The sequence below is a fragment of the Stylophora pistillata genome, chromosome 12, assembly GCF_964205215.1.
Source record: "Stylophora pistillata chromosome 12, jaStyPist1.2, whole genome shotgun sequence".
NCBI classification, from domain to species: domain Eukaryota; kingdom Metazoa; phylum Cnidaria; class Anthozoa; order Scleractinia; family Pocilloporidae; genus Stylophora; species Stylophora pistillata.
In genome coordinates, this window is record NC_142530.1 from 20,774,249 (window position 1) to 20,792,465 (window position 18,217).

Consider the following 18,217-nt stretch of genomic DNA (forward strand, 5'->3'; position numbering starts at 1 on the left):
GAGAGATGACGACGACGACCGCATTTGTTTTATTGACTAGAAATGAGGCGGTGAGTCGAGTGAAATTTTCTCACAGGGGATTTCTAGAGAGATGTTTCAGTAGATTCTGTTACACTGGTTTCGAGCTGACGTCAAAAAGAATTTTCACTCCGTCTTGGTCAGCTGAAATGTTTGTTTTTCCGGCTGTATTAGGTTGGTGTTGTGCACACCTCAAAAATCAAAGTGTTATTGTCCTTAACCTTGGGTAAATACACATATGCTGTGCGTAGAGCTGGCTTGCACGTCAAAAAACTTAATGCACTACTTTTTCCGCTGAGGTGGTAAATCGTTTAAAAACAGACAAGTACTAAGCATTAATATAATCAAAACACAGACGGGAAATTATAGCGTTACACTGACACGTTTGGACCCGTGAGGATTTTTTATTTGATTTTAAGAAACACTGCAAATTTTCTACATCATACGAGCCATTAGATCTCCTCTGCTAAAAAAAACCATTAGCCTGCTGCGTTATCGGTGGCCAACGTCCTCAATATTTAAGGTCAAGTACCTTCCGTTTTGTTTGTTCTTTTCTTTCACATATAAATTTCTCTAGTTTGCGTCTCCGGACTGTAGACTTTGCTATTATACGAACTTACACGTACTATTATTGGAGTTAGGGTCTCTTGTGGACAAGTAATCGCGTCTAGCGGCATACTACCGCTGTCCTAGTTACTAATCTTGTCAATATTTTGACATTTTATTTACATTAGGATTTATGTTTTTAATTGTAAATACACGACCCCACAAGCTTGTAGCTTTAAATTTTTATCGTCTTTAAATAAAGGTCATCCATCCATCCATCCATCCATCCATCCATCCATCCATCCGAGCTAAACGTTGTACTGGTTGGCATCGATCCTTACAAGATTACCTCAACCACATTTACGTTGTCTTAGGCAATTACTCAAACTCCGAGATCTTGGGGTTAGTCTTGTTTCAACTTCCACATACATAAATTATCAAGTAACTGCGATCTGTAGACAGGAAAATGACATGATATGGCAAAATGATACAGTTTGAAGTAATTCAGAATCTTTCTTTTTTCTGTCCTTAATTTCTTCCCAGGTATTTGATACCTTCATTCAGCAAAACTAGAGCCCATGCTTTATCGCATGAGAAATTTTCAAAAGCCGCCTTAGAGACAAAGAAAACTGGAAACTGAAGGATTTAGTATCAGGTATGACTGCGTCTAGCAGTCAAGTGAGTGGGCGAAAAAAGCTCTGTTTAGCCTTGGGTCAAATCAATATAATCATTGCCAATTCGAGATTGTGTAACGACCTCACGTATTGATATATCGCGATCGATCTCGCGGTTCAAAATTTCTCTTTCCATTTTAAAGAGGACATATTTAAGCGCGTTGATGGGAAAACGGAATGATATAAAATCAATTTAGTTTTATCATACCACTAAAGTTTGGCGAATTCTGACCATTAACATGACCTGTTAAGTGGCAATTCGATTAAAACAACAAGGTATAAAAATATCACTGCAAGCTAAAAATATGTGAACTATAATGAATACGTTTGGCCCATGAGTGGCAGGAATGTAGGGATGTGCAGCCATATGTATGGCATGAGAAATGTTGTAATGAAAATACAAGGATTATTGAATTTGTACATGTGCTTGGCTTTAAAACTCGTGAATAAATTGCGATTAGTTCTTATTCGGTACATGATAAAAAAAGTTTAAATCTGTCAAAAACAGGATATGCAAAATAGGGTGAATCGATTGAAAATTAGGTAAATCATCACTGTCAGCTATCACTAAATATTCCACCGCAGAGCCTTCTCTTATTTCCTTTAAAATATTCCTAACAAATAGGTACTATAGGCTATTTGTCGTTTGGCAGTCTTAAAGTGAATAAAATCAGACCACGAAAGTACCATTTAAATCTCTCCTATTAAAGTCATTCCCTTTTATCATGGGGTTCAACATAAAAACAGTGTTCGCTCGTTTCTCTTCTTTCTTTAGTTTTAAAAAAACTGATTTCGCTTGTGTGACCAAGCGAAAGTCTAAACTTTCCAACATTGTTTAATTAATAAAGGTTGCGAAAAAATCAGAGCAGCAATAAAGGTCTTCAAACTTAGTAGAAACCTCGTCTTACTCACTATAGTTATCTTACGACGGGCTGTACGAGAAGGAAGTACTTGGCATCCATATCTAAACTGGAGGTAATTTGGATCAAACAACTCTTATTCACTCACGGATTGTATTTTGAAAAAATCAGTTGGGGAATCTCTTAATGGGATTTGTTTTTTTACACCTTATTTTGGCTTGTGTTCTTTCTTTTGTGGAAAGTTCTGCTATCATGTTGATTCTGGAAAATGACAAAAGCTATGCATTGAGGCTGTCAATCATCGAGCATTTTATTGGTGCTTTATCGCTAAGGAAATCCAAATCAGCCAAAAAAAATCATTAATTAACTCCTCAACGGCATTACATCATTTTTTCAGTGATGTATACAACAGCAGGTTTCCTTCTCAAGTCGTGCATAATTTGAGTTAAGAAAGTTTACCTTCTGAGCAAAAATTGAAAAAAGGTACCTCATCATTGCTTCAGTATACGACTTTTTACCTTTTGAGAATATACGTGTTGGATCAAATGATAAAATCTTGTCCAACAGGAAATACCATGAAAGCCTAAATAGGTGCGGGATCTTTTTCCGAAACTAAAGTGAAGTAGAGGATCGCGTATATAATGGGTACCGAGTGCATCTTAAATGTAATGCAATATAAAAGAAGGAGTGAAAAAGGGAGCAACATAAATTTGACAAACTTGTTTTACTTTGACGATAGGAGAATAAGATATAATAGGAAAGATATTGATTGATAATAGGAAAGATATTGATTGATAATAAGAAAGATATTGATTGATAATAGGAAAGATATTAATTGATAGGAATAGATATTAAATGAATAGGAATAGGAAAGATATTAAATGATAATAGGAAAGATATTGATTGATAATAGGAAAGATATTGATTTCTTACGATGGTGATAAGGTTTTCGCCCATGGACATTTAGGTTAGGGAAATTGAAGAGGTGGGAATAAATATATAATCTACTGTTGTTATATAGGATACAAACGTTTAACTCCTGCCAATTCAGCCATGCTCAGGATACACCACTGACATCTGCTTCCCAGAATGTGATCCTTGTGATCCTTTCTGTGATCCCTTATTCTTTATTTTTTATTCTTTATTCCTTTATTGTAATGGCGTTAAACTTAACTTAACATAATCAACCACTACCCACAAATAGCATAGCTAGTCTCGGCGGGCAGTGTGTGGACGCTAAAACATCTTACATAGATTTTGATTCAACAAAAGATTCAATAAATATACAAGAATATTGTAATTGTAATCTATCAAGGGCTGAGAAGTTTGTTCAAGGCAAATCTAGTTAAGGAAATGTTTTGGACAGGGTGTCAGTATACGGTTAGGTAGTTATGCGCTATGTTCCAACCTGCTCAATCAATCCGACTTTATGTTTAAATCCGGATCAGCCTAGCTGAATGTTTATCTACTCCTGGACAAGATATATAGACAACAAAACAAAAAACTATAGAAATAACAACAACAACAACCACAAAACAACATGAGCAATAAAATCCATTACTTTCCCATAATGGCAAACCATTCAGTTAGGCACTTTGTACAGCAAAGAACAAACTTCTCCATATACCAAAGTAAAGTTGTCTTCATGTGCTAAGAGTAAAACTATTGTAATTGCGGAGGAATTCGAAAATCATTTCAACCTAAATTCCAAAAATGGAAATAATGAATTATTATCCCTCTATCTCTCTCCTTTCGAAACACTTCGGCCCTTTTGATTCAGGCCCAGTACTCTATGAGGACCTTGTTTCTAAGTTGCCTCGTCGTAGATCTGATGGTTATTTTCATTTGCCTTGTGCTCTTTTGTTTGCGTCATGCCTTTTGGTTGCTGTCCCACATGATTTACTTGCGTTCTCGCGCGCTTTTTATTTCTTTAAACACAACTTTAAAAGTAAGTTATTCTAAAACTAATAAAAACACATTTTGTCCATAGTTTTCTACCATTGGGCCAAGCTTGGCTAAGAAATACAATTCAACATATTCCCTAATGGCATTTTATTTAGAACAATCAATCTAACAACAACAAACATATGAAACATATGTGTGAACTGCGGTTATGAGACGTATATGAGAACGATCCTTCGCAGTAAAGCACTATTTGAGCAATAGTGAAAATCAGACCTGAAAAAAGTTTCAGGCCTGTACGGGATTCGAACCACTGACCTCTGCGATACTAGTGCAGCGCTCTACCAATTGAGCTAACAAGCCAACTGGGAGCAGGCCATCAAATTAATTCGATATAAACCCGTAGATGATAAATCAAACAACAACAAACATATGAAACTTATGTAAGGTAATTAAACTTATTTCCTCTTTCGTTATGAAGAAGAAATATCCGGCAATTTTCCATTTTCTTTCAAGGTCCAAAGTCTAACAACTCTCTTACTACAGAGATTGTCGGCTCATTACCTTCAATAGCTTCAACATTCCCAAGATAACTCCTCATTAATCTATTATCAACAATTACTAATTATATCATACAGATTACAAATCCTTCGTCTACATTGATCCATCTTGTTTTCCTTGTTAAGAAGCTAACTTTTCTAACTTGTTAAATGGTTTTCATTACGTTTCCTCTCTATTTCTTTATCTTCACTACTATGTATCATCGGAATTAAATTATAATCTTTCAAGACTAGGAGCTGCATATCAGCAATTCTGAGAGGAAAGAAAACAAATAAATAGATGAAAGAGACCAAAAATTCCAGAGAAAATATGTTAAGGTTCTCTGTGATTTAAACAATTCAAATTGAAACTAAAAAAAAAAACCTACGGCCAGAAGTGTGCATGCAGCCGGACAGTCAAATGAAGAAACAGCTGAAGCGTTAAACCTACATTTCATTATAAAGATTGACAAGATAAATAAAGGCAGCTGAATGTCATTATTTTTATGTCAGGTTTTAGGGATAACAGTTGTCACTGGGGTCAATAACGTCAAGTTTTTCATGATCTGGCCATATTGAGAAGTTTATCAGTGCAATATACACAGATAATCTGTACCGGCTCAAATTATAATTGGATAGATTAGATGAAGCTGTCATGTACTGATTCTCTTTTCTTAGCATGAGAGGAATAGGAAAAGACCACTGGATATCACAGCCTCTTTAATCTCCCCGCATTCCTAATGTTTTAATGTTTAAAACCACGACACGAGTATTTTATAATGAAAAAGTATTTTATTCTGATAACATTTTATTCTGAAAAGAAGAAATAGTCCTTGTTGAAACGATAAACTGAAAACTTGTTATCGTTTCAATGCGAAGTCAAAGAATATATATTTGGCCTATCATATTTCTTAAGTTTTGTCTTCACTCACATGGTAACAATCAACGTAAGAAAAATAAAAGCGAGTATGAATATTCAAAAAAAGGGACTCCAGCAAAAACTTAAGGCTTTTTTTAACCTTTTCAAACAATACCAAATAATCATTAACATAACAGAAAAATATGTCATTCCTGGTCTGGTACACCCAAATGCAGAATTCAATAAGCATCATAGTTCATCCGACAAAATCATCTTTGTATTCGTTTTCGAGAAAAAATATTTAATATTTGAAACGTGGGCCTTCATACTTTGCAATCTATAGAAGAATACGAAGAAAATAGAATAACAAACTACGATTGAGATTTATAGAGTCAAAAATGCATAAATAAAGACATCACGTTGCCTACTGTGGTTGGATCCAGGAAATTGAGGTATGTCATATTCATCGTTTTGAACAGAAAAATCCGAACGACGAACAGCCGCCTAAAGCATATATTCTGCAAAAATGAGTTGAGAAGCTTTCGGAACTTCCCTCCCTTGTACCTTGCAAAGTTCTGAGTTAGTTTTCTTTCATCCCATCGTTTTAAGATCCAGGTCATCCCTATATCCAATGTAAAGCAGTCTCTAAATATCATATGCCAGTCTGCTTAAGCTCATTTGTGATTTTCCATTATGCATGGCATTGTTCCAGACTTATTGCTCGAGTGATACACAATTTCAAAGCTTGAGACAAAGGTAGTCTTAATTATTGACCTCTCTGGCACTTTGCTTTCAGACTTTTTCTGTGGATCTTTTACAATCGTATCTTAAGATATCCAATTTTTTTTCACACTTATTGACATATGTGGCAACATCTCTTCCTCTCTGGATCAAAGATTATGTACGTATTTGGAGGTTCTATAGATCTTTCTGATTAAGGTCTTCAATGTATTCCTTGATAGACTTTACTGTATCACTAGTGAGAAGGCAGTTGATTAAGATAGATTTGCTGAAGGGTTCCGCAAGGGACACTGAATTGTTTTAGTATCAAACTTCAGAAAAAAAATCTTTTAACAACAGTTACTAATTCTTTTGCAGTACATAAATATAATACAAATGTTGTATTATTCATTCTAATTATTAATCCATCTTGTTCTCCTTGTTTGTGAACCAAAATTTTCAAGTCTTAATGTTGACCCCAGGAGTCCTCTCCATTTATCTTTTTTCAGTCACATCAAGATTTGGATTTTAATTTCTACCTGTACGAAAAAGTGAAATCAGTAAATTTTACCGTTGATACGTTTGGTAATTTATGGTTTTGATGACAAATAGCAATTCTGAATAAAATTTTAGGGCAACATAAGTTCATCTTTCCCGTATTCTAGGCAATTCAAAGTAAATTAAGACAGAACATTTTACAGCCGTCTTCAGAATTATATGGAGACAGGTTAAGAATCAAAAAATGCATTTTTGTAAATATAACAATTGATAACGCAACTAAAAGGCCGCTGAATGGATTTATTATCTATTTTAGGCTTTTGGGATAACATTTTTCTTTGGGGTCAATGACTTCAATGTTTCAAGGTCTGTATTGGCAATATCGGAAAGATTAACACTGTAACACACTCACATAATCTGTGTCGGCTCAATACCAAATTTTAATCCGACTGATTTGACGAGCCTGTCTTAAACTAGCTTTGTTCTTAGCTCGAAGGAAGAGGAAAATGACGCTGGATATCACAACCTGTTTTTATCTTCCTGGATTCTTATCGTTTCAATGTTGAAAACGACAGCATGATATTTTATAAATTTTAAAACTTTTCTGCAACGAAAAAACTGGTCCTTGCTGAAACGATAAAGTGACTTGTTATCGTTACAACGCAAAGCGAACGAGCATGACGCGTACCAAAGATTTTCATGTTTAGCCTTTGCTTGGTAACAATGAACGTAAGAAAAATAAAAGCAATCACGAATATCCAAAAAACGACTCTAGCAATAAATAAAGCCTTCTCTTGCCTCTTAGAACAATACCAAATAATCACTAAGTACTTTGTCATTCCAGGTCAGTCATGTGGAAATTTAAAAAACATGAAAATCAATACGAACAAAATCATCCTGTCTGTTTGGTTTCGACTAAACATTTAAAGATTTGATATTTGTAACGTGGCCTTCAGACCTCATCCAGAGTGGAAACTAAGAAAACATATAATCAATAACTGCACTAAAGATATACAAAGTAATAAAACTCAGGAGAGCAAAAATGCGTTGATAAAGACATAATCATAGGGTTCACTTTACAGTTTATCAAGAAGAGGGAAGTATTTAATATGCATTGGCAGAATGGAATTAGTTTGAACAGTACATCCCGAACGACAAACTACCACTCGAAAGCACGTATTCGGAAATTTTGGGGACTTCCTTCTCTTTTACCTTGCAACGTTTTGCGTTGCTTTTTTCATCCACAAGTCTTATTCATATCACGAAGCCCGTTTAGGTGAAGCAACTGCGAGAATTAAAAAACCTCACGATCTCTATTGAGGTAGCGGACGAAATGTTTCTTTGGCTAGTCAAACAGAAACTCTTTCGATACGTGATGAAGTAAACTCTGCTACTTTTTTTTCCCGATTTCTTTCAACGCAAACCGCAAAGCACAAAATTCGTCGAATCTTGAATTTCGTTGCTTTTATCAACAACAGGAAGTGCGTTGAACTATTACGATGCAACTTTGGTCTCGTACATATTTAGAGTAAGGAATAGAAATTTATAATTTTTCTTGTGGCCAGCTTGGTAGCTTGATTTAGCTCTCTTTACATAGTATTTTAATTGCGGTTTGGTATTGAACTAAAGTTTTCACTGAAGTTGTCGAGAACGATAGCTTCATCAGAGACAATAGGTGTCGGTTTTTCTGTGGAGTTTAATTCTGAGTTCCGCAGGATGAGCCTGTTATCCTAAAATGGCTTGGTATACTAAGAAATGTGTTTTACCTCATTCCGATAATCTCTTAAAATCTATATCTCTTAAAATCTATATCTCTTAAAATCTATATCTCTTAAAATCTATATCTCTTAAAATCTATATCTCTTAAAATCTATATCTCTTAAAATCTATATCTCTTAAAATCTATATCTCTTAAAATCTATATCTCTTAAAAACTATATCTCGTAAAATCTATATCTCTTCAGAAGGAAAAGAAAGCCGTTCCTATCGCATGACACTAAAAACATTTCTTTTCAAAACGTGGTGATTCATGCATCTGCTAGGCCTGGCCATTCAGACAACTGCCATTGCGGTTACGTAATAACTTTCTGAGAAATACCCCAGTCCACCTAGAAAACTTCAATGTCCTTCAGGTTTCACAAAAGTGAAACTTTATTGGCTGTCAGTATAATACTCTTAAAATGTTTCTTTACTATCATCCTTTCCTATGTAGTTATGTACCTCTGATATTCCCAATTTGTTTTAGCTAACCTAAATGAATTAATGGCAAACCAAACAACTTCCCGGTCATTAAGCTCTCAGGTTAGATATCCGTACTTCATGTCACTGTTTTCTTTAGTTCAGCAGGGTCTAACAAAACATTTGACATTTGTAAGAATACTTACAGTGAGAACAGCTTGAATTCTTCCGGAGGATTAAGCTTCTTAATCAATTAAGCAAATTAAAGACTCTTTTCCTGTTTTGGATGTACGATTAACACAATTTCAAGTTTTCGTCTCATCTAATTAGTTTGTTTATTCAAACACGGAACACGATGAACGACCCGCCCTCTCTGATTAAACAGTCTCCAGAAAGGAAATAGACTGATAAGTAACCTTCTACGCGTGACGACGCCCAATCGTAAAGTGAATTTTTATTGATAAAAGTAACAATATCTGGAACATGGGAATTGAAAAAATTACCTTAGCAGTGTTTGCATTGGAAAATAATTCGTAGCCACAATATTTGTTTAACTACGTGCCAATGCATGCCATTAATGCCGGCGACATGATTTGGGCGGCAGACTCAAGTGGCACGTGATGTAGATCTGTTATTCTGCGTTCCGATGACGGCAATCAACGTCTTTTTGAAGGAAGACGTTTCTTTGCATGCTTATCGCTTGTAGAATGATTTAATAAACCATAGAGCTTTGGTTTTTAGGTGCGTGCCTGAGCGTTTCAGTGACCACGAACGCCCCCTTCCTCTCTCAGTGCTTTTTTTTTTATTGGTATTAATTTTCAACTCACGTAACTATGAAAACTCCAGCAGCAGCATCATTTAAGTTCGTACACCGAAATTCTCTATGAGTTCAGCCATGAGAAGTTTACAGTACTGTAAGTTATTCAAATGAATACAGGCAAAAATTATTGTGAGTTTCCATGTGCGTCGACGAGAGACCACCGGACAGCAGATAAGTGATGCATTTCCATTTGAGGTTAGGATCTCAATGTGCAAAGTTACTGAGACCTCTGCCCCTTTTTTAACCAAAAAATTCTTGAACTTCCTAATGCCTTACTTGTCGAAAATAAGATTAAGGGCGCAGAAGTATAAATAAAAGTATTTCAACGATACGAGCTCATTCGTTTGCTGACCTGTCAAGCTGACCTTTATCAAATATTGTGAGAAAGTACAATAGCCTAATGAATCATAAATATACTCTCCTGGTAAGTAATACTTTTAATTTTCATTGTTGCTGCTGAAAAAGATCCTTTATAAAGAAACTTAGAAGCTTGACCAAGCAGCTTTCCTAACTGAAATAGAATCAAGAAACAAACAAAGAAACCACACAAACGGAACGGGACAAAATGCTCCTTGTCACTCCAGGGATATTACATTCAGTAAACCAGGCCTTTTTCCCTTCATTTGAATGGAATTACTTTTTCCATTAGTAACTTAAATTCCATTTTTTAAATTTAGACTTGATTAACGTTTTAGTTTGTTAACTTGTACAACTATCGTGAATTAAGGTGACCTTAGATCATTAAAAACTGACTGGAAACATGCTCAATTGCAACTTGAAATGCATTATTCAAACCTTGATTCTCGCAATTACTGACCTAAGCATACAACTCGTGATTTTCCTCTGTTGACCCAAGTCATAAACATCCAAGTCGCTCACCTGACTCTGATGTTGACTTCTCCCTGCTTGTCGAAAAGTTAATCACTGTAATTGGCCACGGTCATTTTCAGAACCCTCCCACCCCCGAAGTGGTTAAACTTTTTTACGTGATTGCCCTCTTTTTGGTGGGCCAGGTTGACTACAAACTTATTTTGATTTTCCACACAGGTTATGATATTTTTCTCATTGGCTGAGGTGACAGCTTTATCAAACTCTAGAGGGCTACGCCTTCAGTCAATATATAAATTAGAAAGACACACAGGATGTCCAGGAGGTAATCTCGTGAAAATTCATATAGACAAAGCTTGTCAAGGTGCGGAAAGGCCGTGCAGGGCGAAGTGCGATGGTGCGAAAAGAAAAGATAAAAACACAAGTAAGTAACATGTGTAAGTGACAAGAAGACCTTTATATTCTGATTTTCGTACAAGTTGCTTATCCCTGTTCAGAAATCGTTCCTCGATAAAAGAGAAAAATTCCAGAAAGTTTGCAAGAACTTAGGGAGGAGGTGTTTTGAAAAAATGAGCCGCCTGCCAATAAAAAATGTTAAATTATAGAAAGATGCAAGGTAAATGTATTACTTAAGCGGCACAAGACAAGGATATCGAGTCTCTGGTGTAGATTTATTCTCAGATGCTCTGTCATTAAGTAAATGAAGTTTCATTTACCAAAAAAAAAATTCCCATCCTATCACAAACAGGTTAATGACCAGCGCATAAAGCGCTCAATGAGAAGAATGAGTTATCTGTTTTTTTCCGAGAACCATTGTATCATCGAAAATGCTTTCTCGACCTTCTCACGAGAAATATAAATATATATATGTTGGTAAACATTATTTTTAATTTTATCATTTAGAATTTTCAATTAGGATAATCAATGGAAAGAGATGTATTGAGTACACCGCTGACCAGAGTACAAAGTATGCATTGAAAGTAAATAATGGAACAAATCATATCGTTTTTGAGGTAAGTTCACGGATCTTTCACATACTAGACTGTCATAAAGGATACCACCCTTTGGCAAACTTCCTCCACGGAAAAAAATTATCGCCTGAGCTCGACGCTCAGTGCCGAGTACGATAAAAAGGTTCCGGAGGATAACAAACGATAGATCCTTTGTTTTCAAATTAATCAAAACATAACAATAGGCAAAATGTGATATGTCCAATTGAGAATCGTAACATCAAAACCCAAGTTTTCTCAACAAACGGTCAGCGCGAAGGAATACCTGTTTCACTTTTGACATTCATTTGAAAATTGCTCCAACAAAACATTAAAAGCTTCTAAGATATTATAAAAACACACCCCTTCGTATAACGAGATTCTAGCCCAACGGACACTCACAGATACTGACACATTATATGTTATTCTGATTGTAGATATCTTTACCCAAACTCGTTTTAATCAGCTAAACATTAGCCTTAATAAGTCAAAAATGTGATAAGCCACACTCGCTCTCAGGTTTAAACTTAAGCCGCTCCGCTAAGTGCGTATAAAAGGCAAGCGCCACTTACTTTTTTTGTGTTGTTTTAAATTTTTGATGAGCATATCCTTTTTCCATTTACAGAAAGGGCAGTGTGACAATTCCACAGGCAGCGAGTTCCTTTTTGATGAGATTAAAGTAGCTGGACTGACTCGAGTGTACAAACACCATGACACGATGTACGTGGGAGTATCCACAGACTGTAGCGACACCAGTTTGTATTTATTCAATACAAGTATTAATGATAAGCGTTGCCATTTCAGAGGCTTTCGTTAAAATGTTATGCGAGGTTCTCATTTTGCACGACTTTTTGGCTTTTTTTTTTTTATTCTGATTTCCTCTTTCAGTTATTTAACAGGTATTTTAATATTTAAAATTTTCCCTGATGCTATCTGCAACTGCAACATAATAAGCGAAGGAGAAAGTGTATTTAGATAAAGAGTTCGGGTGCAAGTTCGACAGGACAGGACTCAGTTACTACTGAATTTATACGTGACTTATTGCTTTAGTCTTTTGTCCGAGTTTTTAACGGGTCTGACCCGAGCGCCATGCCCCGGATGACCTTATTAATTTTCGTTCAGTTTAGTAGCCATTTTCTCAATTGGACTTTAACGGTTTAAAAGTATCTTTTTTACGGCTTCCTGGACATCGATATGGCTTTTTAGGGTCTATATAAGTTGACCTCCTGCAAAATCAATGAAACAGGAACTCAAACAAATAGCAAAGAACATTAAAAAAAGAAAGCGTTAAAGCAAAGAAGCATTAGGAATGAGTTCTAATCTTTTCCTATTTAAATCGAATTCAACATTTGATTGTAATATTTGAATGTTTCAAAGTCCTCGTCATGTCACCGCGATTCATGATAATATTAATAAGGATAATCTGACTAAACAAGGAACGCGTGTGTTTTATTTTTACCAAATTTTGTCTTGAAATTAGGCAGGACTTGACTTCCGAGAGCTCAAAATCACCTGCGCATGCTTTTGTTAGTTCTCGCTTGGACAACGATAATTCGCTACCAATCAGTTCACCAACTGCAAACTTACACTGGCGCCCTGTAGAGAAACCTTAATATGGTCCGCCAAAAGGTATCTTTCAAGAGGTTCCAAAGCCCCACTTGAAACCTACGGTGACAATGCTTTCTCATCTTTTGCACCGAACCTATGAAACGATTTAGCGTTAGAATTTAAATCTAGTCCATCTTTTAGGGATTTTTTAATCAAATTATAATAAATAAGTAAATAAATAATCAAATCTATTTCATCATCATTATTATTATTATTTTCACTTTAAATAAGTATATATTGCACAAATGAATAGTAATTTTCGGAAGTGAATAGCAAATACTATTCACCTCTGAGCAGCCGTTGAGGTTAAAATTGCACCTTACGATATATAGGGTATTAAGAGCTTTATATTTTTTGATTGTATATAAAGTTTTATATGCCGCTTTTGAAATAAAATCATGTATTATTTATTATTTAATTATGGATATGATTACCTTGTGTGAGAGTTTTTTAACGCGTTCAGAGTAAAGAACAAAGAGAGGTTGGCGGCTACTCGAGATCTAAAGAAAGGGATTCATTTCAGATTTCGCTTCAGTTAAGAACTGATTCTCTTGATTTCATATTTCTTGTAATACTATTAATAGGCGCCTCAAATCGTCTTCGCCATCGAAGTTTTTCATTAATTTCACCTTCCCTAGGGAGGGGGGGAGGGGGAATAGATGCGTTCGGGTGTCAAGTCAAAATGTGAGAATTTTTTTTTTCGTGGACGAATAATTCTTCAAAATTCACGGGAAAGTGCGTAGGAATGTTATATTAGTTTGAAATTAAACATTGTGCACATCTGATGGCTTTTTTGGGAATTAATCCTTTTATTCGAGTCCACTTTGAGTCCTTATCTCCAACAATAGGAAAGACAAAACCTTATAGACATTAAGGGAACATAATTTCTAAAATCAGAACTTTTCTATGTCAAATCGATTTATTTTAAACTTTTGTTTGCTGCTATAATCAATAAAAAAATATAGATCAGTTTCGCTTGAGCATCTTTTTGAAAGCACATCGCCCGTCGTTGATTCCAGTGTTGAACCAACGTAAATTTGTATCAGCACAATCGGAAGATATTCCAAGGCACATCGTTTGCTGCATATACTTGTACACTCCGTTATCTTTCCTCTGTTGAAAAAGGAACTCACTGCCAACTGAGTTGTCACATGCTCTTTTCTGAGAATTATAAGAGATAAAATAAAAAAATACCTCACCCACAAACACACAATGAAGAAGCAATCAATCATGAAACAAAACAAAACCGATTATTAAATAGAAATGCTTTGGTCATAGATCCTCACTGCCACCTAAACTGTTAAACTCTAATAAGCTGAATTGTAGTCCTCCCCTTTTATGACTCATCCTAGGTAGAGTGCTCAATTTGGACATGAAAGCAAAGCTTTGTATGCCAAAGAGCTATATCTAACTGCAGACAGAACTTTTTTTTTTTATTTTTTATTTTTTTATTTTAAATCAATGTTTTATTTACAAAGGTAGTTATTTACTTACAATGATTGATTATAATAATTGGATAATTTAGATACGGTGATTGGGATCACAAAAAATCAGGAGAAATTACATTTGATCTTAAATAACAGAACATTTGAAGGTGAACACCGCTGTGCACCGCCGATGTAGTTTTAGATGATATGGTTCAACCCCCGCTTCAGGAAAAACGTCCAAACTAACGTCGGTGAAACTTTCCTTACACTTGTTCAGAAGCACTTCCCCACCTATCACATATATCACAAAATCTTTAACAAAAACACCATCAAAGTCAGCTACAGTTGTATGGACAACATAGATTCTATTATCAGGAGGCACAATCAGAAAATGCCAAGACCGCAAGTGCAACTGGAGAGTAAAACAAGCTTGTCCCTTACAGAACAATTGCCTCGCTTCCTCCTTAATTTACAAGGCTAAAGTCACCACAAACAAAGACCAAACGGGCAAAAACTACATCGGCCTAACAGAAAATTCTTTTAAACAAAGATAAACGCAGCATTACCTCTCATTCCGAAACAAAGCCTACGCTAACAGCACCGACCTATCCAAATACAAATGGGAACTTAAGAGCACACTCCCTACTCCATTCATTGGTCGACAATCCACAAAGCCTCATCTTACAAAGGAAATTCAAGAACATGCAACCTCTACCTTGCCGAAAAATTCCTCATTATCACCGCGGACAAATCCACTTCATTAAACAAACGATCAGAACTCATTTCCAAGTGCCGCCATGAAAACAAGTTCTACTTGCGAAACCAATAGAAACAGTCCTTTTGTCTTCTTGATTGCTTCCTATTATTTTAACTATAATTTCTATTTATTAATTGACTTTATAGCACGGTATGTTTTCCATCGATAATAAACCGTCTGACGATCGCAGCGCAAGCTGCGTGAAACTCAGAGTAATGGTAAAACGATCTTCCTGTCATTAATTTATAACCGCTATATATATATATATATATATATATATATATATATATATATATATATATAATATATATATAATGTTGTGCAGTTCGCGCTTTAATTTTCATCCAACGAAGTTCAGCCGCGTTTCACGCTTCACGCTGGATGAAAGACACGCGAAGCTGAACAAATGGCGCAAGACGCAAAAACCAACCATGATTAAACACGCAAACATAAAGTTTCATTTTACCTACCTCAAATTCAGCATCATTTGTGCCTCTCTTGATTTTTAACGCATATTTGGCATTTTTAGATTCTGTATCAGTAAACTGGAAGCACCTCAAGCCTCTGACTTTTATAATTGAAAATCCTAAACATTAAAGGGGAATTGACAAATGAAATATAAGTGATCTCTTCTCTTAGAAAAAAGCACCAATCATCATGTTATCCCGCAAAGGGAGAGTACGATACCTACTGCTGCCCTATGTCATTGTAATAAGGGATGACAATTTAACTGAGTGTAGTGCACTTTGGCGTGAAATCATATGCCTGATTTCAAAATCAAATCATTGCGCAGCACGAGTTTGATTTTAAATCACAAGTATGGATTCAGACCAAAACTGCACGACATGAAGTCCAATTACCACTTCATTACATCTATTTTAAATCACAAAATTCAGTCACTCGGATACGAGATTTTTTAGTCTTTACAAATATTTTTTTGATCCCGAGTAGTGAGCTGGTTTGTTACAAGTTGTAAAAGTTGTTTTCATTTTCCTGCAATTTGACTGATTTCTTTAAACAAGCCTTTAAATCTGATTGGTTGCTGTTTCTTAGAAAAAACTTCTTCATTGGCTGGGAAAGATTTAAAGCAAAATATAATGCACTTCCAATGAGAGCCAATCAGATCTCATGGATCACCAGTAATTTCAAAACGAATCTAATAAATGTATAAGCACAAAGCATATAACTTACTGGTATTGTCATCTCTTGTACTCGCACCATCACATTTCGCCTGACTTGGACCTTTTGAAGCTAAGTGGATTTTCATGAGATTACCTCCCATACATTGGTTTTGTTTTCTGAACTCTGATTGGAGGAAAAACGTCCTAGCTGTCCCTTCTACCAGGAAGCACACTGCTATAACCTACGAATTAATAATTTTGGTGACTTACTTTCTCAGTCTGCTTATTAAAAGACTTGAGAGTGGGCTGAATGGGGAATAATTTTCTAAATAAGCATATTTTGTTGCGTCTATGGGGTTTTCACAAAATATATAAAGGGTGAAAGTTTCTAAAGAAACAGTGGTGCTGCGTCGGTGGGGGTAACAAGGTAATTGGTTACATCAACTAAGTTGAAATTGTAAATCGGCCACCGTAACGAGTTAAAAAGCTGACGTTTCGAGCGCTAGCCCTTCGTCATTCGCTCAGACCAAGGGCTAACGCTCGAAACGTCAGCTTTTTAACCCGTCACGGTGGCCAATTTACAATTCAACCTATTTGATATAACCAAGTACCTTTTCACAAAATAATTTGAATAGCCTAGGAGAGTGAATAAAAACTACACACGGTATTATGAATTACTGTGAATATACGAAAATCACTTAGGCAGTAGTGAAAACAAGGCCTGAAAAAGCCTTAATTTCTGAGATTTGAACCCATGACCTCTGAGATACCGGTGCACTGGCATTATAACGGTATCATACTTTCCCTTATCCAAAGGGTATACTTGACTATTGCTCCTTGAAGTAGTTTTGCAAGATTATAACGTAAATACTCATCAGGAAAACTAAAGTGTGTTTTGGATCCATTACGTTCTCTACCTCGAAAGTGTTTAAGCAAGAGTTGATTAGACATAAGAGCTGACAAGGTGTTAAGCTCTTTATATGCCATGAACAGGCCATTCTTGCTTTATTTGGCGTTCTTTGCTTATTGAATCATCGTCTAATACATTGGCAAAAAAAAGGAAAAAAAAAAAAAAACCAACGTAAGAGATTGTGGTCATGTCGGTTGACCAATTCCGTAGCTGTATTTACTTTATTTCTAACTTTATTGTTTTCAGAGGAAAACTTAAAACATGTTCCTTCCTGCCTCTGCCCTGTGGGAGTAATATCTGGCACGTACGAAGGGGGAAAAATCTGGTTGAACCACAAAAAGTGGACATTGAGGGCATCCTAACAGAAGTTTTCCAAATTCTCGAACATTTGAGACCAGATTCTCAAGCATGCATGAAAACATTGTCGTCAATAAACTACCCACGCAATAATTTAAAGTCTGAATCATGTTTTTCAAATTCGAACACGTATATAGAAAGAATTCTTAGAACCAACTCTCTATCTGTTTATTTACGATTTCTAAACTGACATAATGAAATAAAGTTTGATTGCTGTATCTTCCTTTTTCTCATTACACCAACAAAAATAAAATAAGAGGGCTCAAAAAGTGAATAATCTTTGCGTACACGAGAATCGTTCCCATTTCCTGTCTAATTTAATAATAACAATTTGACTAAATGTACTTTCAGCACTGATAGATTTCCCATATCTGTAGCATTTTAGAGATCTCTCTTAGGTCTTTGATGCTTTGAATCGCAATATTCTCTCTGATAGAATTTATAACTGAGATATTTGTGGTCTGCCGTTGAAGTGGGTGAAGGCTATTTTCAGAGAAAACACAGTGTATCATTCGACAGAGGTCAATCGCAGATTTCGAATAATTTTATTGTGGGCCTCCACAGGGGTCTCTTTCTTTGTGAATAAGATATATGACTTGAGAAGCA

At 35.5% G+C, this 18,217-nt stretch overlaps 2 protein-coding genes across 2 annotated transcripts; one reads left to right on the forward strand and one right to left on the reverse strand.

Moving 5' to 3' along the window:
- The first annotated feature begins 9,930 nt into the window (after positions 1-9,930).
- LOC148719197 (uncharacterized) lies at positions 9,931-12,690 on the forward strand. Its single transcript, XM_088740526.1, has 4 exons — positions 9,931-10,038; positions 10,662-10,866; positions 11,346-11,455; positions 12,057-12,690. Exons 1-4 carry the CDS (start codon positions 10,015-10,017, stop codon positions 12,246-12,248), a joined length of 531 nt encoding a protein of 176 aa, XP_088596652.1. The 5' UTR covers positions 9,931-10,014; the 3' UTR covers positions 12,249-12,690.
- Positions 12,691-13,831: 1,141 nt separating this feature from the next.
- On the reverse strand, positions 13,832-16,581 carry LOC148719198 (uncharacterized). The gene is made up of 3 exons (XM_088740535.1): positions 16,415-16,581; positions 15,694-15,809; positions 13,832-14,200 (listed from the first exon to the last, which is right to left on the reverse strand). The coding sequence occupies exons 1-3, from the start codon at positions 16,503-16,505 to the stop codon at positions 14,006-14,008; spliced, it is 402 nt and encodes a 133-aa protein (XP_088596661.1). The 5' UTR covers positions 16,506-16,581; the 3' UTR covers positions 13,832-14,005.
- Positions 16,582-18,217: the final 1,636 nt, after the last annotated feature.